This window comes from Cydia fagiglandana, chromosome 16, assembly GCF_963556715.1.
Source record: "Cydia fagiglandana chromosome 16, ilCydFagi1.1, whole genome shotgun sequence".
In the NCBI taxonomy this organism is placed as follows: Eukaryota; Metazoa; Arthropoda; class Insecta; order Lepidoptera; family Tortricidae; genus Cydia; species Cydia fagiglandana.
In genome coordinates, this window is record NC_085947.1 from 10,193,431 (window position 1) to 10,216,765 (window position 23,335).

Here is a 23,335-nt window from a genome sequence, read left to right on the forward strand (position 1 = left end):
TCTAATCACTAATCAGAGGTTAAGATTGCAAGTGCATTTATAAATATCCCAGCACCTCCACCATTTTGTCGCGGCTTTCTAATACGTCACTCGATAAGTTTTGAGATACAGAAAAACTATTCAAGATATTAGCACTATTTATATTACATTTTTTCAAAATACTCTCTATCATTCTATATTCATAGTTCCATTCATCTAAACCAACTTTGAAAACATTTTTGCCAGTCTTGATCCGATAGGGCAGAAATCGCAACTTCATCAGTTTGTACGGCCTGGCCACGACATTGGTCTAAGGCGATCGGCGGGGCGACGGGCGGGGCGGAAAACGCGAGCGACCGCCAGGCATGCCACGTACTTTCAGTAGCGGCGACAGCGACTAGGAGCGGCTGGGACGTAGACGTATTTAAAATCATGTTTTCTTGTTCAAAAGTGCCTAGAATATAATTCATCGTTTGTCAATGGGTGTATGGTCTAAATACAGGACGACAAATTTATTTACATCTAGTTTAGTATTTTATATATTGTATATATAAAGCACCCAAAAAAACGAGTACTTACACAAGAATAAGTGTGGAGACGTCACAACATACTTAAATACGCGAAAGTACATTTAAAATTTCAATAATAAACTTCCGTCTCCATGTCGCTCGAAAAAAAAACAAAATGTTTTGTTCCGCATCGCCCCGCTCGATCCGTCTCGCCGCCTAGGCCGGTCGCGCCTAGAGATGGGTAACTCAGGAGTGATAGATAAAAAAGATATATATCTTTCTCGTTTCATGAATCACTCTTCTTGTCTTTACGAATCCGAATGTATCAGTATATCCGTACCGCTCACTCCCTCAGCAACGATTTACTAAAGCGAAAGCGATGTCTCGGTCGCGCGTCGACCGAAGTAACACGAACCAGCGACAGCGGTCGTTCAGGTGGATTCGGACGCGTCATCAAAGAATATAATACTCACTAGGAGAAGAACGGTAACTCCATACAAAAAAATGTCCCCAACCGTTTATACGTTTATACTAGTGGCGCCGTCTTTGTGTACCAATGGAACTAAAGTTGACAACCGGTTTAGCCTGGCGGGTATTGGTAGGTAGTAATTCTGTTGATAAACATATTTGTTATCTTCATATCACGAAATATATGCAAGATGCAAATATTACCCCTTGTTTGTGGTATTATCAATTGATTTAAATAAAAGGCATGTTTATGTTTAACACATTATATATATTATTTATTAAAAAATGTTTTATATATAAAAATATACACTGAAAACTGGCAACTGGCAACTTAATAAAAAAATGGACATTAATAAAGCGCATTCACAAAGTTTTCAGTACCTTTTATACAAATAACATTAGGCATGCCTACCTATTACACTTTACACACAGATACACTACACTTTACACACGGCATTTTACACAGATTTCCAACTTGTATTCATACATTTCTTCACGGTTAATTAATACGCTTTCCAGATGCGTTATGACTCGGTTCCTTCTGAACCCACTAAAGTTGTAAATTTCACTCTGGCTGCTTCAACAGCCGTTGCTCCGCATTTAACACATTTTCTATGTGCATTGCTGTAATCCATGTAGGTACAGACTTACAGTCTTAAGTGGTACGTAGCGGTACACGTTGTATGTATTATTTAAAGAGTTAATAAATAAAATTTTCGTTATGAACTTTAACCACAGCAGTTGGACAGAGTCATTGACAAATATATTTTTTATTATGGTGGGTAGACGTACCTACCCTCCATATATTTTATGAACATTGATAAAGACAGTTGGAAGCAAATATTCATTATAAAACTTAATCGCATGTAATTAAGTTTTAAGCGTTTTAAGTCCCGTTTTATGATTAATATTGTATAAAATTCGTGATAATTTAAATCAGAGTTGGGAGCAATGTTGCTGTAGAAAAATGTTTTTATTTTTATTACTCGCAACTTTTTCCCGGAGGCCAACGCACACATAGAAGCTTAAGGCGCACACATGCGCAATTATTTGGGGACATAACTTTCTTAGGAAGTGAACAGGCCTTGCGCGTCATTCGCTATTCCGCGGGAACGAAAAGTAGATAGTATAGTATTTCTCGCTCGCGCAGGATGCAATGCAAATTGCAATGATGAGTTATTAATTCGGTTAATGAGTTAAATTGCATTGCATTTAATAAAATGTACACACAAAGCAATAAGGTATTTTATTAGGCAAATATATTCTTCAATTTAATTAATTTATTTCGATGTGTGAATGTACCAATCTATATCCATCATGATACAAAATTATAGTTACGAGCGGGACAACTGATACACACGGATATAAAGATATAAAAGAGTGATACATATCCCAGTGGTAAAAAGATATATATCAATCTTTTCCCTCTACTGACACATTTTGCCCATCTCTAGTCGCGCCGCTCTAAAGTCGTGGCATCGCCCGCGCTGCCCGATACAAATATTCGAGTCGCGCCCCTCCCCGCTCGCCGCCGCCGCCGGTCGCCCGGTGCACGCCGCGCGCGTTGCCGCTCGGCGACAAGGCTCGTGGCATGCATTATGCGTCGCCGGGTTATTGTTTTTGCGACTTACCGCCGGTCGCCGCCGCCGATCGCCTTAGACCAATGTCGTGGCCAGGCCGTTAGAGCAAACGCGGGATCTAACGACAACAGAGCTTCCTCACTCCAAGATATTGATGTAGGATTATATTAACGCCCCCCGAATTGACTGCTAGGATCTTCTCTATGTCCTTGTATGTTATTCGTGGATCTTCTCGCACCAACATTTCAGTAGTCCACACGTTTTCTGCAGTTACAGCTGTTTGCGGGCGACCACTTCGGTGGTCATCTTCGAGGCTGGTTTTACCCCTTTTAAATTCGTTGAACCATCTAAAAACTGTTGCCCGTGAAGGAGCAGAATCTCCTAACGCTAACTGCAATCGTTGCAAACACAATTGTTCAGATAAACCAAATTTAAAATCATAAAATATCATAGCACGCAAATGTTCGCGGTTAAGCTCCATCGTTTCAAAAAAAAACGCGGGAACCGGTTTGGAATTATAATATGACCGTTTATATGAATATGAATATGAATATGGAAAAATGACTAACATATTCATTTTTTAAATTGGAGCGAATCGGCAACTTGTGTTCTATTTTTAAATAAATTTGCTTTTTAAAAACATATAATTCAGGTGCGTTCCATTTTCGAATTTCGAGCATCTCAAAACTTATCGAGTGACCTACGTAGTCTGTTATACATACTATAATATTATATATGTATTATAGTACTATTGTTGTAGTCTAGTGTATTTACTTGTCTAAGTATAGTTTTCAATAATTAGAACGCCGCTACATCTGCTGTACTTAGGTTTAAGCGGTTTAAGTCATAAATATCTAAACGCGTGTAAATGCTGGCGTTAGCGGATATAATGATTCTATGGTAATTAAGGCGCCCGGCTCAAGGCAAACCGCTGCACAAATCATCGCAACGACGGCACATGGCTTCTTACCGGTAATTTCTACCGTAATGATGTTCCAAAATACTTGAGGTGATGCTAGGTGGGGTTAAAAAGAAAAGAACGGTCGGCGATAGATAGATAATGTAACAAAAATACTAAATTTTGGCAAAAAATCATGTACCTGAGTATATGTATATTATTACTACCTACTTACTACATAGTAAATTCGTTTGCTAAATAAATACTTACGCAGGCAACTAATTTAAATATTTGTTGTACTTACGTAAAACGCGTAGTCTTTAATATGTCCGTATAATACTTATGTACACACCGTATAGTAGTGTACCCTATAATGGACATGGAACCAGTAATGGGACAAAAAACCACAAATCCTCTAAAATAAGTGTCTAAAAGTAGTTTATAAACACTGCCTGTATATTATCATAAATAAGAGTCCTAGAGCTGTTTCAGTTTGAATTTTTATTAAATTTGGTTGTTTTTTAAGAAATTGGCGTCAACCCAAAAGTTGTCGTGTCACTGAAAAAAATACCACTACGAATTCTTAACAACTTCGCTAAGAGAGGTGAGTTAATTTATTAAATTTTAATTAATTAATACTTGATGAAAACTAGAATGTGTTTTGTTAATTGCATTTACCATGAGATAAGGTATACAACATACTATGTTGTGACTCCACAGATGTAAAAAAATAGTGGTATTTGGCCCAATCCCATTATAGGAGCCGTAAAACTGCATACCTCCTATAATGGGACAATTTACATAATGATGCTTGCCATGCCATCATTTCATGTTTAAACAATACAGAAGTAAAATGTAGTTACGAAATATGTCAACCAGGAGGTATGCTCGGACTTCGGATAAATTAATATCGTTTTTCCAAACTTTCATTTAACTTGCCCTGTTAGTTAGTGTGGGTCAAATCTTGGTAGCCGAATTTGAGCCACTTTCCAATTGAGTTGAAATTTTGTAATCGTAATTAAATATGCAAATCGGATGATAATGCAATATTATGATAACATGGACCAGATCTGATGACCTATTTCAATATTTTATACTGATAGAGCAGTGTCCATTACTGGGGGGCCCATCACTGGAGCGTTGGTGTCCATGACTGGAGAAAAAAAGCATAGTTTTAATTTGTTAAGTACGTGGAAACTCATCGCATTATCTTTGATACAACACGCCTGAAACATGAAAGACGGATAGGACTTTCATCTTTTAATACGTTAAGCGGTAGACCATTTACATGTATTAGGGAAATATCACAAATACTCCAAATTCCCTCTTAAATGTCCCAAGACTGGTGCTGTTACTATATAGTTTTAATTAAATGTTATTTAATGCATATTGATACCTACTCATATAATAAGTCTTTTACTTATGATATAATTTACTACGTTATCTTAATTTATACCTCGCATGTCGATATATTGTCGTGTTGAAACATTTTCGTAAAATATAAATACTAAATTAGGAATTGAATTGGAGCTTATTAATTAATTTAGATACTTTTATGTTATTTTTTTAGGATTGTATATACCATTAACTAGGTTATTTACTAATAAAGTTTGCTTATTTATTATCCACTTGTACTTACCTATCAGGTTTAATATCAACAATAATAAGGCCTTGTCTGTGGATATGGCAAAGGCGTTAAGTGGAAGGAAAAACAAATGAATAAAGACTGATGTTTTTATGCTGTATCTTCGGCGATTGCATCAAAACGTCCCAAATAGATAGCGGCAAGGTTTGTATAGCGTCGTGGACACGTAACATTAGTTATTTTGATATTTCATCTCGACTGTTCACCGGCCTGCCTATTCACTTGTTTACTTCGTTATTTTTGACGGCGGGGTAGGCAGAAAATAACAAACGACCGCGTGGCCGTTTGACCTCGTTGGCCGAACCCGACATACAAAACTCCTGAGCGAGCGCCATACAATATAATACTCACACAGTTTACAATACATGTAGGTACAGAAACATAAACAAATACATGTAGTAATATACGTAACTAGCGACCCGCCCCGGCTTCGCATGGGTTAATCAAAACCTTAATAAATTAATACACCTAAACCTTCCTAAATCACTCTACTGATAGGTAGGCAAAAACTGCATGAAAATCCGTTCAGTAGTTTTGAGTTTATCGCGAACAAACAGACAGAAGAGGCGTATCGGAGGATTTTTTATAAGGTGTAGTGATACAAGTTTAAAACAGTTTTCATCAATACGAAGTATGTAAATTAGAAATACTAAAAGACTCTCTGTCTGACTACTTACAAAACTGTTTAGTAGTTTACTAGTTTTGTTTACAGATTTTTTTAAATTTTGATAATATTAGCTCTCACGTTTTTGTCCAACCGTGTAAAAATATTTAAAATCTGTTTTTAGATTCAAGAAAGTGTTCAAGGATCTATTTGTCATTGTCAAGGTGTTTATTGATTTGGGAGATGATAGGCCAGGGCCAAGCCAAGACCTTCCTTTTCCTTGATCTTTTTTGAATGGGTCATAAACAGATCTTAAAATAATTTGTCTCTCCTGTGGACAATATAAAAGTTAATATTTTGCGTGCATATAAGCAGGTAAAAGAAAACAAGTAGGTATCCGATCAGTTATTATGCGGATATATTAGCCTTCAATAACAAATTATGCTTTATACGAGTAAGCTTAATGTAGGTACTTCTTACTCGTACTTGACATCTTTGCATAAAAAGCACCTTTTTTAAGAATCTGACTAGCCCCACATTTCAGCAGCAAATACATGAAAGAGATTTTTTTTGTGATTTCGTAGTTAGTCCCATGCTACAAGACAACTAAGCGATGTGACATGGGACCCATCCCATGTCCCATCGCTTAGTTAGTCTTGTAAAAGTGTCACCGACAAATTTTCAGAGAATGGCAAAACTGTAAAACGTTAAGAAAACACTCATAATTAAAAAAAATATGAGCATGCGAATGCAACAGAATAATATATGTCATATTCAGCCAAATGTCATTCCTCTTGTGACCTGACCAATCCTAACTTCTCAAGGGCGATCAGATCCAAATGCGTTTCAGTGCCAAAAGTAAAACAAAACCGCGATACTCGATCTTATGTTTCACATGTGTTTGTTGAACGATATCAACCTTCTGTTTATAGGAATAAGATTGATCGTTTATTATTAAGAAAGATTTATAAGAATTTCAGTCTTGCCCTTGTCCGTGACCCGAGTTAAGTAACAACCTCCGAATTTATATGGAAAATAATATGCTTTACCATTCTGCAAGTGCATGGAAACCACCTCTTCGGACTACAATAGGTATTACGTTTAGAATCATCGGTGTAAAATATAAGTATTGTATCTGTAAAATGTGTAAATCTACCGTCAATAATCCAAAATCGGTAATATATATGTGTGTGTTTTCTTTTATTTAGTAGGCACCATGGAGATGTTGGCGCTTTGACGTACCTACCTACGCCAAAGAAATTAATATCATTAAAGTACTTATTTTACACGTAAACTATTTGATTAAGGGACATTAAGTGAATAAATAATAAAAGATTGTTATCTACTTATTACATTTGCAATAAACATTCGGAGGTAAAAGTTAGTGATAGTAATATAGTTTTTAATATACCTAGTTCACAAGTTACCATACAATGTACGCACCTACGCACCGCCCTGCTCTGTGTATGTATGAATCCTTTATATCTGTGCGGATTGAATACCGTCATCTTGCTTCTAATACCAACTACTTGACCATTTAAATGTCCACTCTTACATAGCTGTGCTTCAGTAAACTACCTATCGATTTTAAACCACAGACCTGTGTTTTGAACGTAGCATGTTATTTGACAGTAATCTGCGACGATAAACAGTACGTTTGCCTACTTGTTATCTGATAATACTGGTTTGTGAAGTTAACTTTGATAAGTTAATGTTTGTTTTCTCGCGTGGATACGTACTGAAACTCGGACAATTATGTAAGGTGTTTAAATATAATGTAACAGTAAATATAATATATATGTGTGCCGTAGCTAACTTAAGTAAAATATCGATTAATTTGACTTGACCGTTATTCGAAGCTTATTTAATTGAGATAGGCAGCACGTTTCCCGCCGGGTATTGCTATCTCTTTCTATACCCCTTCCATGTTTCTCCCTCCACCTGGCAGTGGGGATGACTTTGGTTCATTCCCAGATTTTAATTTGTTCTTCATTGGCGTCTAGTTTCCCGCCGCGGTTGGTCGCGCTCTCAAAAATATTATCCAGAACAAAGGATTGGAATTTATTTCGTAGTTTGGATATCAAGCGCGACGGTTAAGTTGTCATTATTACGGTATAGTATCTACTATTACCGAAATACATTTATTGTGTGCAACAATACACGTAAGTTCTAAACATTTTGAGATCAATTATTGCAAATTATATCCATTTTCGATTTGGATAGTTAGTTGGAATACTTTTTATGTATTCTACCCTCAAGTGTTAAATGAATAATTGTAAAGAATTAAATATTGGAAATTTAACCATTTGCCGTGAAAATGTACCTACCCTCCATTTGATAATAAAATTCTTAAACGGTTTTACCGTTCGATCTTTGTTTATTGAATAGCATTGTAATACGGTTATTTTATTTAGAGTCATGGACGATGCTAAAGGAGAGTGTAGCAAAGCTGGGTGCTCAGGCAAAACCTACACGAAATCGTGACCGGTCGTCCAGTTCCAGTTCATCAAGTAGTAGTAGCAGTTCTACTAGCTCCTGCAAGGCTAGCCCGAGACGAAGACGGCACCGCAAGTCAAAGAAAAGGGGGGGCACAAAAAAGGAACTACTTAAATTGACAAAACTCGTTAACAGCTTGCAGACACAAATAGCAAGATCAAACGAATGTGTTCGCCCGTACGATAATAATTCAGATATTTCAGATTGCAGTCGAGATCTTTATGTGGAAAATGAACCAGACCAGGCACCGCCTGTGCCCGTGGAACCAGAGCCGTTTGCTTGCAAAAGGACTCGGTACCAAATTAAAAGAACCGGCTATGCCAGGCACGTCAGAAGGTGAGTTAAAGCTATTGTGTGATATACAGCAGTTGAATCATAACGAATGGTTTAATTTACGCTATGCAGAGATCCAAAAAGTGTATAATCACACTCCAGGCTATACTGACTTAGAAACTAACGACGAGGTTAGAGAGTATGATCAGAATCCTCACTTAGTGCAAGCAGATAGAGCTTTCGGTGCATTAACCTACTGTATGCTAAAACAGCAGGAGGCTTTACACGCAGCCGTGCAGGATGTGCTGACTTGGGCTCAGGGAGGCACGGAAATTGTACACGAGGCTCTTCGTGAAAAACTTAACAGTGTTTTTCTCAGTGGTGATTACTACAAGGTTTCTGAAGATTTTTTACAGGTTATGTGGCCACAGAGCGGAAGTGATTCAAATGCGACGTAACGGAATCACTAAACATGTCAAAGATAAGTTGGTCAAATCCGCTTTACGTAAGATTCCTCCATCAGGAACGTCACTGTTTAACGCTGAGGCTTTTACGGCTGCAATCGAAAAATATGGCGGTGTACGAAAATGTTTCTGGTCCTTACCTAAGACTCCTGCTTCGCAAGCAGGCCCTTCAAAGATGACAAGCGCGCCCTCGCAGGGTGCTGCGCCTCGTAAAGTACTCTCGCAGGGTGCTCGCTATAATCAGGCACATGCTCCTGGTAACAACTACGAAAATCATGGCTATTCTGATGCAAATAATATCCCACCCTCGCGGGGTGGCTACCATCATCCGTACCCTTCGCAAGGGTATCAAAATACATACAATTCTGCTCGCTCTATTACAAGGCCAGTTCCTGGGCCCTCCTTTCGAGACCGTCAGCCAAGAGACTATCAGCAAAGAGGTCGAGGAGGACGTAAGCGCCCTCATTCCCCCGCGGGGCAGAGACAGAACAAGCGAAGGAGATATTGACTCGATACAGTTCAGGGCCGGCCGTTTAGCAAATTATTACAATATGTGGAGAGGAATGAATGCTCCAGACTTCTTGTTGCGGATAATAAAAGGGTATCGCATACCCTTCATACAAAAACCGCCTCTCCTTTATCCGAGTCTTCATCTGAGCAGCTACGAGTGCCCACACTCGACCGAAATGACAGCTGTTATCAATCAAATGAAGACTCAAGGTATACTGGAAGTGGCAGAGCCCTCACCCAGTTTTCTTTCCACAATTTTCCTTGTACCAAAGAGCGATGGCACTGCTCGTCCTATTTTCAACCTAAAGGCCCTGAACAGATTCGTATTGACAGAACGCTTCAGTTTATTAAACGTTCATCGCATACCGGACTTTCTTCAACCAAGAGATTGGTTGTGCAAAATAGACCTGTCGCAGGCTTATTTTCATCTACCAGTTGCCCAAGCGCACAGAAGATTCTTGCGTCTTATCTACAGGCAAGAATTACTGGAAATGACCTGCTTGCCATTCGGTTTGAGCACAGCGCCCAAGGTTTTTGCGTCAATCACCAACTGGATTGCTCAGACGCTGAGAAAGGAGGATATTCGAGTAGTTGTATACCTCGACGACTTCTTGATTGCCCACCAGGTCAAAGAGACTCTCGTCACCCACGTAAGCGTAGTCCTAACAAGACTAGAATCACTGGGATGGATAGTCAACTACGAGAAATCAGTCTTGAAACCTCAGAGAGGTCTGGTGTATTTGGGCGTTTATTGGGACCCGTGGTCCAATCAGAAGTATCTGCCGAAAGACAAAGTACCCAAGTTAATCTCGCAGATACGTCAAATGTTAAACACCAACAAAACAAACCGGAAGGAGTTAGAGAAATTGGTGGGACTCCTAAACTTTGCGAGTTTCGTGGTTCACTTGGGAAGGCTAAACTATCGAGCCTTATTAAATCTCCTAAATCGGATACCAGAAGTTTCGAAAAGGACATATGCGATACCTCAAGATGCGAGGGACGATCTAGTATGGTGGATGCACAATTGTCTTTGCCCGTCTCCAATTCATGTGCCACCGGCGTCTCATTTTCTGACAACCGACGCATCAGATCTTGCATGGGGAGCGCAACTAGATTATCAGTCTCTCTGGGGTCTCTGGACGAGTGCGGAAAAAGAGTTGCACTGCAATCAAAAGGAGATGCTTGCCATTCTAAACGTTTTGGAAGATCGTTGTCAGTTCCTGTCTCACTCGACGGTCCTAGTTCAGAGCGACAACAAGACTGTTATAGCTTACCTCCGCAATCAGGGAGGAACAAGGTCAACTCCTCTCTTGCAGTTAACGTACAGAGTCTTCCAACTGCTGGAGCAGTATCAGATCCATCTGAGCCTGTTTTACTTACCGGGGAGGTACAACAGTCACGCGGATCATCTATCGAGATTGCGTGCACCTCCGGAATGGCATCTTCTTCCAGAATGCACGGAGCTAGTGTTTTCCAAGTGGGGAGTACCAGTAATAGATCTGTTTGCTTCGGCGAGAGCTCATGTCGTAATCAACTATGTATCGATACATCGATAGACCAAAACGATCACGAAGCCCTGTTTCACGACGCCTTTTCAAAGGTTTGGAATTTCGAACTGGCGTGGATTTTTCCACCCCCGTACTTGATACCGAAGGTGCTGGCTCACCTAAACCAAGCTTCAGGAACATTTCTGATGATAGTCCCTCGATGGCACCGTGTTTTCTGGCGTGCGGATCTCAAGGCTCGTGCCATAGCCGCACCCTTTACTCTACATCACCTAGACAAGGTCTTACTGGACGTGACCACGAATCTTCCGCTCCCGAATGTTCACGAGATGACGCTAGAAGTCTGGAAGTGTGGGGGTGGTCGGAAAGTCTAACGGGCTGGAACTCTGAACAAATTTCCCTTCTTCAGTCCTCTTGGCGCGCCTCTACACGCAAGACGTATAATACAGCTTGGAAGAAGTGGGTAGTTTGGTCGACGCAGCATAAAGTAAATACTACACAACCTTCGGGTGCAGATGTTGCCAAGTACTTATCTGACCTTTATTTGATTGACAAATTATCTTACAAGACAATCCTGTTATACAAATCTGTAGTGTCGACTCTTTGTAATACGGAGGCTGCGGAAAGATTAAGTACTCATGTCCCTGTTAAGCATGTGTTAAAATCCATAGCATTAAGAAATCCAATAGATAAAAAACCTCCGATTTGGAATGTGGAAGTCCTGATTGATTATCTTAGAAAATCTAAAATTAACCATGACAATATTTTTGAGGTTTGCAGAAGAACTGCATTGCTCCTCCTTCTCTGCTCTGGCAGAAGAATACACGATCTTACGTTGCTAAATATTGATCGTAATCACTGCGTATTCTCGGATGGTTCAATAATCTTTTGGCCTATGTTCGGGTCTAAAACTGATTGCGCGAATTACAGACAATCAGGGTGGAGATTACTTGCTAATGAGTCGTGTCAAAATCTTGACCCTGTTTTTTGGTTTAAAAAAACAGTCTCACTATTAAAAGGTAGAAGAGAATCGGTGAATTGTAATAGCCTCTTTATTTCTCTGAGAGGTGATGTTAAAGTGGCATCGCGTGCTCTGATTGCTGGTTGGGTTAAATCCGTGATTAGGGAGGCAGGCATAACGGCAACACCTGGAAGCATTCGTGCTGCTGTAGCCTCTAAGAATTGGGTGGATAATTGTTCTGTAGAAGATATTCTGTCACGAGGTAATTGGCGCTCTGAAAACACGTTTAAAAATTATTACAGACGAGAGTTTATGCCTGCGCCCTCCTCGAATAATCCAATGAATATATCAAATTTGTTTGCAGCAGTTGATTAGATCTAATCCAACAATAACTAATAAATATTAGTCCTGGATATTCTGATTGTTATACATATTTAGGACTTCTTGGTGTTAACAAAAAGTCTCATTGAGAAATTTTTGTGTCAATTATTGTTGATTACTTTAATAACCTTTACGGTTTTAAAATTTGTGGTTAATAATGTTACTTTGATTACGAAGTACTAATTTATTGAAATTCAGGTAGCAATACTCGCTAATCGTGTTCAAGAAGTCTTATTACCAATACTTTGTTTTTGTTACAATATCTCTGATGGTGTTTATCCATTTTTCGAAATCGTATCATGTATCATCGTATGAACCCTTCATTAAAAAGTGAAGTATGATAATTCTGTTGTTTACTTTCAAACAATCTAGCAAAAATGTTTCCATACCACAAGTGAAGTGGTATAAATTTTATAGAACCCTTGTCACATTGGCATCTTAAGTCCTCCACCAGGCGATAACAAACATGTCTCAATTAAATAAGCTTCGAATAACGGTCAAGTCAAATTAATAGACGCGTTTTACCTACCATTAAAACGCATATTAATTTACTTACCTTATTCGAAGCTTATGAGTAAACTCTGCCTGGTTTAATTTCGATCCAATGAAGAACAAATTAAAATCTGGGAATGAACCAAAGTCATCCCCACTGCCAGGTGGAGGGAGAAACATGGAAGGGGTATAGAAAGAGATAGCAATACCCGGCGGGAAACGTGCTGCCTATCTCAATTAAATAAGCTTCGAATAAGGTAAGTAAATTAATATGCGTTTTAATGGTAGGTAAAACGCGTCTATTAAATATTAACTATATAATAGCTCTGTGACATGTAAACTTTGCGATAATTAAAAAAAAAATAGAAATAAGAAAATACTTTGTTGAGTCGAGTGAAGGCAAAGTCTTGAGTGCCATTTGGATCTAACCAATTAATTGATGTCTAATGTTAAATATCTAGAAATGTGATACGTCCGTATCAAAGGAATTATTACATAATACATAATAAAGCTTCACATACTGTTTTTTTGATAACCTTAAATAGGTTACTTCGCGTTAAATAGATAGATAACGAAGTCTATACGCGGATATAGACGATGTTATTTTAGGAAGTGAAAGATAACGTTTTATTATATTTAAAAGAACATATTACTCATTAATAACGTATTTTAACATATTTAAAATAAAATCCAACCATTTTAAACAAAATAATTATATTTCGTACTAATTTAAAAATCATCCCAAAGATTCACCAACATTCTAATAATGTACGTTAGAAAACTTAAGACGAAACAGGAGCTGATTTTTAAATATTTTAGGTAAATATACCCGTCTCGCTAACGGAAGCGGCACCTAAAAGTAGTGCGATAAGGACAAGGCGAAAAATCCTGCGTAAAAATATCAAAGATCGAGGTTTCGTACTCCTCTGTTTCCTCCTCCAAAACTTAACCAATCGTAACCAAATTTGGAAATCTAAATGATTATGAAATTATCTGTGTCGGACCGTTTTGCTTTTTTGGCTAATTGATATCAGTTTTGAATGCCACGCCTCTCATTGCGGCATAGTCAATTAGGCCATTTTGGCCATTTTTGAAGGGCTCTAGCGCCTTAAAAAACAAAAATATCAATAAAAGCAAAACGGACACAGATATTGACAATATTAATCTGTGTTGAAAAAATCATTGCTCTAGCTTCAAAAACCACGGAGGAAAACGAGGAGTACGTTTGTATGGAGAAATGACCACTCCTGTTGGCTCTAAATAATCTGTGTCAAATTTACAATTAAGTACTTATATATATGTAAAACTACCCACGTATTCGCTGCGTGCACGACTATCACGCAACCTAGCATCTCTGTAGATCTAGGGGAAAACGGCAATTCACTAATACATCTTAAAACTACTCCAAAACTAAAAAAAACCGGACAAGTGCGAGTCGGACTCGCCCACCAAGGGTTCCGTACTTTTTAATATTTGTTGTTATAGCGGCAACAGAAATACATCATCTGTGAAAATTTCAACTGTCTAGCTATCACGGAGGGACGGACGGACGGACAGCGGAGTCTTAGTAATAGGGTCCCGTTTTACCCTTTGGGTACGGAACCCTAAAACTACTGAACGGATTGTCACACGATTTTCATCTATCAATAGAGTGATTCTTGAGGAAGGTTTAGCTATTTGAGCTATAACATTACAATGTATGGAGATAACGGAAGACAATACATGTAACGTATTAAAATGTTGATAGTTTTTGGTATGACGTTTAGAAAGAGAAAATTGTCCGAGGGCGGGTAATGAATGAACGATTCCGACCGGCATTGGGGGTCAAAACCTTTATTGTTTTACTTTAGGCCGTTCATGAATATTATAAAAGGTCTTTAGCATTTCAATCCAATGTCCTTTAGTATTCCTTTGCATCTGCACGTATCAACAAAAATATACAAATAATTTAATTACCTGTAATTTTCTTTTAAGGCAAAGCAGGAACTTTGGGCTAGTCTATCAATTTTAAGTCAGCATAATTATGTCCTGAAAATTAAGAAGATTACTGATACAAACACCAACTTTGAATCACCCGAAAACTATGTCAGACAGATTCTGGGCGATAGCCAGAAATTAGGTTTTAATATTATTCTCAACATAGGTAGGTATAGAGTACTATAGAGCGAGAATATCATAGTTTTCGGTTTTTTGTTTATTTATGACGCTTGTCGTACCTAGTTTAAAATCACTACATCTTATAAAACAAAATCCCCCGCCGCGTCGGTCTGTTTGTATGTTTATATGTTCGCTATAAACTAAAAAAAAAAACGAATGAACGGATTTTCATGCGGTTTTCACCTACCTATCAATAGGAAGGAAGAAGGTATATAATTTGTTAAGGTTTACTCGTGCGAAGCTGGGGCGGGTCTCTAGTAAATTATAATACCTACGTAGGCTACGTAACATTTAGAATCAGATAAACTCTTCACCTTACTCGTTAACACCGAATACAATAAGTAAAATTGTTGTGAGTATAATGAACAAAGAGAAGTATATAAGCGTCTTTAAGGTCACTTTCCAAACAGATATATAATAGGTAGCCAATTATGAATTAGGTCTTGTTCATAATGTTTTTAACAGAAGGTGGTTAAGTCGAACGTTTTATATGCAAATTGGAACCTTACAATATTTAACTCCTTACGTGCTCCTTACAAAATTTAGGTATTATTATTAGGGACGACAACGCACGGCGTGAGCGTAATTAGAACTTTCGGGTTCCTTTTCAAAAATAGGCACGAAGTACCTAAGGTAATTTTTGTTTGACAGACTTGAACAGTCAAAATAACTTACGGTTCCGAGGTTCCGTGGCCGCTAATACGGAATTCATTATAGTTAACTGCAATATTTATCGAATCATCTAACATTTTTCTTATTTGCACTAACAATTTAATATCAGGGTAATATTAACCTTTTATATTAAAGACTTTTCGGCCTAATAGAGGTTCAAATCCTGTGTAATTATCTACAGTGATAGTACAGTCAGCCAAGAAAGTGGTCTACCACTTTTCGACTCTACCAATCAGATGCTATCATCTGATCGAAAAGTGGTAGTTAAGTTAAGGTATAGTAGGTTTGTAGGTAACCTATTTTTCATAAAAGTAATTGCAAATTCCTGTGAGCACAGCAGCAACATTATGCAAGTTTAAAGAAAAGAAAATCCGCACCTAGTCATTATCTAAGATCTAGAACAGTTTCATGGTTACTTCGTAGATATTATATTTTAATTTTTAGCTTTAGTTATTTTAAGCGCTGTTGGCCTAGCGGTAAGAGCGTGCGACTTTCAATCCAGAAGTCGCGGGTTCAAACCCCGGCTCGTAACAATGAGTTTTTTGGAACTTATGTACGAAATTTCATTTAATATTTACCAGCCGCTTTCCGGTGAAGGAAAACATCGTGTCGTGAGGAAACCGGACTAATCCCAATAAGGCCTAGTTTACCCCCTGGGTTGGAAAGTCAAATGGCAGTGGCTTTCGTAAAAACTAGTGCCTACGTTAATTCTCGGGATTAGTTGTTTAGTTGTCAAGCGGACCCCAGGCTCCTATGAGCCGTGGCATAAATGCCGGGATATCGCGAGGAAAATGTTGATGATTAAAACATTATATTTTTTGTTAATCTACCTATTAATCGCCGATAAGATGCGGCATCGAAAATATCTGAAATAATTAAATACCAGTTTAATCCTACAACTTACGAGTATAAGGTTGAGACAATCCGTACTACAAGTAATACTTTTTTTGAGTGATAAGATTATGATAACTTGATAAGCATCGTAATATAAATTATCCACAAATTATCAATGTTTATAACACTCATGGTAGTCGTGTAACGTCGTTACTCGTCTGTCATTTTGGACTTCACGTTCTTACATGTTGGTATGTCATTTCGCGAGTTGTGAGCTCCTACCTTCGAGCAACACCGAAGACTCCTATATACGCAAAGTCTGGCAAAGCTCATCTTATATTTTAAAGTGCATGTTCAAAGATAGTAAATTAAATCTACCTAGCAATAATGTCGTAATAGTTACAATTTAATTTACCATTATTAGCATCATAATCAGTAGCCAGCAGCCTATACACTGCTGCCTCCTCTACTCTGTTTGTAAGTGTTTTAATCAAGAGTTTACATTGTATAGGTATTGTAGCTACAAGGATTAATATTCGTAAATGCTAATTTAAAACAAGGTGGATGACCCGCGTGAAATCGCCTTTCCAAACAAAACGTATTAGTTCCATTTTCCTCTCTGGATATTAACATTATCGAAAATCTTTTTGATGCAGTTTGATGTGTATTAACCATTATTATGCTATAAGAAGGAATCGTTTGATTATTTAATTATCAGACATCGTAAATTTTAAAGCATTTGTGGTGTTAACGGAATTGATATGGATAATTCCAACTGAAATGGTAAATTTAGGTTAATATTAACGTAATTAACGCTAATTAATCATTAGCGTTGAAATTGTTAACACCACTCCGCTGCACCGAAAATGCTATAAAATTTACGATGTCTGTTAATTATTATATAGAGTAGAAGCATATAAAATTTTGTATGAAAATGGTTTTTCGCTCCTAATTATTAAAATAATAAAAGAAATCGAAAACAAATTAAACGAAGGGGTATGGTTAATACATATTAAATATTTTCCATATCATCAATATCCAGAGAGGAAACTGGGGACTACGTTTGTATGGAGAAGCGGCCGTCCCCTTTCATCTTAATATCTATGTTCATTAGGTACCTAAGACTATTATTTATTCTGTGCCTAAGTGTAAAAAGAAAACAATTTTTTTCTTAATATCTACATAGATACAAACATACAATTACGTATTGCATAAAATTAAATAATACATTACACATAAATATACTATGACGTCTATGACAAGAAAAAGTAGACACAAAATTAGTGACTCTACCTAAGTTAAATGACACAATGATGTATATTTTTTTCAGGTACCTACTGTCGACGCTACGGTAGAAAATACCTACATATAAAATATACATTGTATTGCATATACATGTATATTTTTGATTTATGCATATACCGGGTGTGGCCTGTAACACGAGCAAATAATTAAAACATAGATTGTACTCCTCAAACGGTGACACTTTGGTTCAACAACTTTTAAAAATTATGAAGTATTTAGACTCCCTATTTTTCATACAAAATAAATATTATCTTCAATAGACGCCATCGCCACGCCATATCATTGTGTTTGACGTTGCTTGTCATGCCTTAAACATAACAGTATTCGCAATACATTGCGTCTTAGAATAAACTTTAAAGTGTAATAGAAATCAAACCACAACTTATTTTTAGAAGTCGCTGAACAAATGTTGGTCAGTATGAGGAGTACAGCCTACAGTTTAATTTTTTGCTCATATTACAGGCCACACCCGGTATATGTGTATATGTAGATAGGTATATATACAAACAAATACTTAAATAACATAATACTACATATCATAATAGTTTTGGCTTCGCTGTAGTCGAATTAAAAGGAGGGACTGCAAAAGTTTGTCTCTTGGACTCTTACATAACATATCATAATTTAAGTCTACTTTAAGTTTAGCGTAAGAGCAATTTGGCCCATCAAAAGATTTCAACGCGATCGATCGATTACATAAAGTACCTACTATTGAACGAACAGCAATATTTGACTGGTCAGTCATGGCATTGCCAGATCTTCTTCTTCCTCGCGTTATCCCGGCATTTTGCCACGGCTCATGGGAGTCTATATCTAATGAAATGCCAGATAAGCCTATTTAATTTCAGTCCTAAAAATTGCCTTAACCGTATTTCGTGTAATAATGATATTTTACCCAGGCTTACACATAGAGAGACGCTACTATGGAGGCTAGTAATCAGAGTCCATAATAGATGATTAAAATTCCCAACCTCCTATATATATTTATTTCAATAACACATTTTGAACCTTTGGACAAGTAATTAAGGTTTAATTTAGTACGCGGCGGAGCTAGGCCACCTCGTTAGGCAATTGCTGCAATTCTAGTTGTTAGGTTCTATGATAGTGCATCACAACATAATTAATATGTGATGGACAGTTCTCAAGGTGACTGCTGCAGAGAGGTTTGCACGAGTTTATAAAAATGTTTTTACATAAATTGTTTTTTTATTAATTTGAGTCGTCAATGTCATGGCTCATGGGATCCTGGGGTCTGCTTAGCAACTAATGCTAAGAATTGGCTTAGGCACCAGTTTTTACGAAAGTGACTGCCATCTAGGCCTGATGAACAGCTGCCAGATCCCTGGATCCAGTAAAAAGGAGAGTATAGCAAAATTAGCAAACTCACTCATGTTTCGTTGCTCTCTTTTTTCATGGGGGTCGAAGGGCCTCATACAAAGTATGGTTAGAATAATTACGAGTTGCACTAATTGCCTCAACGAATGGGTTAAAGCTCTAAACTAGGTACATAATAGTATGTACGTATGTCATGAGTCATGACTTCAGAAGCTCAGACAACTTTCAGAGCAATGAAAAGAAAAACAATGTAAGTACCTACGAGCACCTACAATACGATAACTGCAATAAAGTCTATTGTTAATTAATTTCTGGAGTCATCTACTTCAAATCGTTAATAAAAAAAAACTATCATAAAATTTAGACAAAATTAATCTGCAGTTCTATGTTTAATTGCAATGCATGTCTACGCAGTCTTAGGTTACCTACGTTTTAATTAGTCGTCTGAAGTTATACATGTTTAACTACCGAGACGAACATGTGATACTCGAACCATGAAATGCAGAAGCTCGAGCAAGGTCGGAAAAGCCGAGTCAACTTACGATTACAATTTCAGACTAGATGCCGGCAATTGTAAAATTATTCGCTCATATTTCTAAGTAGGATGCAGTCCTGTACTCGTTCATTAAGTAGCTTCATTCAAAGCTTCAGACACTGTGTTTTAAGGTCTTTACAGACCTGGTGACAATTCGCATGCTATTTTAGATGCTTTATTGTGGCCAAGTAGGTGCAACGAATTCAATCGATCGATTACCGAAATGTACTTAACCCTTTATAAGGCATAAGGGTGCCAGAAATTGTGCAAAATTGAACCCTATTACTTTGAAATAAAGTGCATAATCAGGTGGGAAATATATTCCCTCTGTCTTATAAAGGCTTAACGCATGAAATTATAGGCGAGGTGTGCATGTAGATGTAGAGGCTCTTAACCTACTTACTTATTGCCAATTAATTGCTGGAAACTGACACCAAATAAATCGACACGATGTCGCTTTTACTTGTTTCTTCGTAAATCAAGTGTAACTGCACTTGACTACCAGTAAAACAAGTTGTGTGCACCGTTAAAATTTTGGGGTGCAGTGTTAATTATTGCGGTCAATAAGAATGCGATTAGTAAGTAGGTCTTTGGGTTTTACGTGCTGTCATCCTTAATTTTGTAACTAGGCTATGCACAGATTTTAGTGTTCACACTTGTCTTTTTTGTGAGACAAAATATCCACAATTGTGATAGATACCCACTGGGTACTGATAGCTATGTCGGAACCAGTTTTGGGTGATGTAGGCCACAACACTCACAATCAGAAATTAGGCTCCATCAGTATCCTTAACTTTACGGTACACGAGGGGAATTTTGTTTTGATTTCAGTGTAGACCAGGTACCTATGCCCTATTCCATTCCTATTGACATACCTTGAATAATTTAAGTTCTATCATGAAAGCCAAATTAGCTCTGTCTTTTTAGCTTATAATATGGCGCTACCACTGTTACTTAACAGTAACACCATACCTAGGAATTGCACTAACGTATATTTTAAAGATCATTCTAGAGTGCTTCTCATAGATGCAAAGTAATTAAAAATTCCATTAGGTATTTCCATGTCCAACTCGTTTCGCAAAGTCAATGTTGTCTCACCGAGTATTTGCAGAAAGCTGTCCTCGAGCCGCATGGTGGAGGACAGCAGGTAGTCCGTCCCCTCCAGCTCGCTGGGCACCATGACGTCGCTCCTCATCGTCACCTCCCACTCGGCCACCCTCAAACCTTTACACGCACGTATATAACGGAACACTACCAAATATTTATGTTACATAATTGGATTATTTACATCACAATATATCACTGTTTAAAGCGCGTCGTGTCGTTCGGCTGCTAGTCTCGTAATTAATCGCGGCATTAGCTCGCGCGCGGCGCCGACGACGGTTCACTTGTGGCCACGATAAGGCCCGCGTCCGCGCAGTGCCGGTCTGCCGGTGGTCGGTGCGGTGCGCGCGGCCGCGGTGCGCGCTGCGCTCTGCCGCCGCGCGTCAGCTGATTCGCCCACTATAAATAATATGGAATTATTTGGATGCAGTTTAACTGTTAGCTAACCGGTGTCCCTTACGAGTCACGTGCCGATGGATCACCGTGGGGAGACAACCTAATAATTGATGCTAATGCTAGGGGGTATTACTCGCCAAATTGAACAGCTATCGGTTTAATTTATGATACCTTAATAAATATAAAAACTACTTCAATAACCCTACATTGCATTGGTTTATGGGGGCGATGGCACTAAATAACATTATCTACATTCTTCAAGGTTAGTACTTACATAAAAAAATAAAAGATAAGCACAAACCTTCTTGCAACATATACCTACACTTATATTCTCGTAAATAGGTCTTGGACGCTGTAGTCCATCCAATCCATCTTTAACAATAGTACCTACTTTTACTGGGTTCAATTAAAAAGCATGATAAAAAGAACATAAATTCAATTAGCTACTTGATTACCTACGTTAAAACACCTGTAGGTTATAGATAAAATCATCGTACAAACAAATGTACTACTTGAGCTAACGAAACGTGAGTTGAAGAATATCCAGTAATTACGGATGGGATATAGAACATGGTTAGTAGAGGCATTGAACATGTCGTTCTACGCAGGCTACTGTGCTGAGACGCAGGCGACAACATTCTTTACAAATTCTGTTCTGCCCTGCGCTGCGTGGAACTGTTGCCTTTCTGTTACACTTACGTACGAATTTAGGGCTACCCTAGCGTCTTTCGAGCGTCGTCGTCTTGCCAGCGCCCGCGTGACGGCGAGCAACTTTTGCGTTGCGTCAACGTAACCGCAGCAGCGTTTATCGACCGCCAGCGTCCACGCAGCGACGACGCGACTTCTCTAACGTCTTTCGAACGTCGGCGTCTTGTCAGCAGGCCTTCACAGCGTTCTTGCCGTAATCCAGGCGCTGGCAAGACGCCGACCTATGACCCTTACAAGTGCAATAGAGAGGCAAGACGTCGAACGTGGTATGCGGTAGGCCCTCTACGCTTGCGTGGAACTGTGTCGTCTGCGTCTCACAATACGCTTAGCTTAATGTGATGTGTATTTTCATTAAAATCCGGTGTCACGGTTTGTTTACCTGCCCGTAACTCGCCCGCATTGACCCTCCAAAGTCACGTATATCGTAGACATCTATAAATATCCACCTAGTAGGTATATGTTGTTATGTATGCCCTACGTTACCTTGCCGAGAGATAATTTATCGGCGTTTACTTATCACGTAAAAATAATACAACATCGCTTTAATATTGTTTTCGACACATGAATATAAATGACATCTAATCGCACGGCTCGTACATTGCCTATAAAAGACATTTAATCTAAATCGCTTTATCGTAATACATACCTACTAAACTTATGCACGATATTTTTTTCCTAAAAGATACACGTGTTGTCTCTTCCATAAGACCTTTACTCGAGCCATTCATATCTCTAATAAGGTGCTGTATTATATATTAGAGCTTATACTATATACGTACGTACAACACGCGTTATCTCTTTCCTGAGAAGAAGCTCTATTCGAAACGTACTTTGTCTCTTCAACTAAGTATAGCTTCTAAACGGCACGTTTCATTTCTTTTGTACAGTCACCTTCAATAATATGTTACTCTCTGAAAGCCGCAAAAATATGTGACACGCTCTTATGGCTCTACAAATAAGATCTTGTCAGATATTTTTGCGGCCTTCGTTGTGTAATATATTATTGCAGGTGACTGTACGAGGAGCTCTATCCGACATTTGCTGTGTCTTGAACTAGAGATTTTAACTTCTACGAAGAAGCTTTATCCAACAAGATTGAAAATTTTCTGCTACTTGAGCTCTCTATTCGACACGTGAATGTGTCTTCTACAGGAATTCAACACGTATAGTTTATGTGCTGTGCTATGCCTTTTTATAAGAGTCAACAAACAAGCTTTTATAACGCTTCGTTTTATCTACAAGTTAGCTACTGATGTTGTGTTGGAGTCTCTATTGTTTCCCAAATAGTTTTAAGTCATAACGTATTATTTGTCGGAATTTTCGTTAGTCATAATTGGTTTTTCTCAGAAACGCGTAGTTTTTCAGGATTGCCATACCATAAAACAAACCTAACCTATCTATAAAATAATCTTACAAAAGTCCTGAAAAGTTAACGGTTTCAGTTTTATTACTAACGATAATATGACAAACAATACATTATGACTTAAAACTTTATGGGAAACAAAGGGACACCGTTGTGTTGTG

The 23,335-nt window shown here is 38.1% G+C and overlaps 1 protein-coding gene across 1 annotated transcript; it reads left to right on the forward strand.

Annotated features, from left to right (window-relative positions):
- Window positions 1–9,200: 9,200 nt before the first annotated feature.
- On the forward strand, window positions 9,201–12,267 carry LOC134672227 (uncharacterized). The gene has a single exon (XM_063530128.1). It carries the CDS (start codon window positions 10,963–10,965, stop codon window positions 12,265–12,267), a length of 1,305 nt encoding a protein of 434 aa, XP_063386198.1. The 5' UTR covers window positions 9,201–10,962.
- Window positions 12,268–23,335: the final 11,068 nt, after the last annotated feature.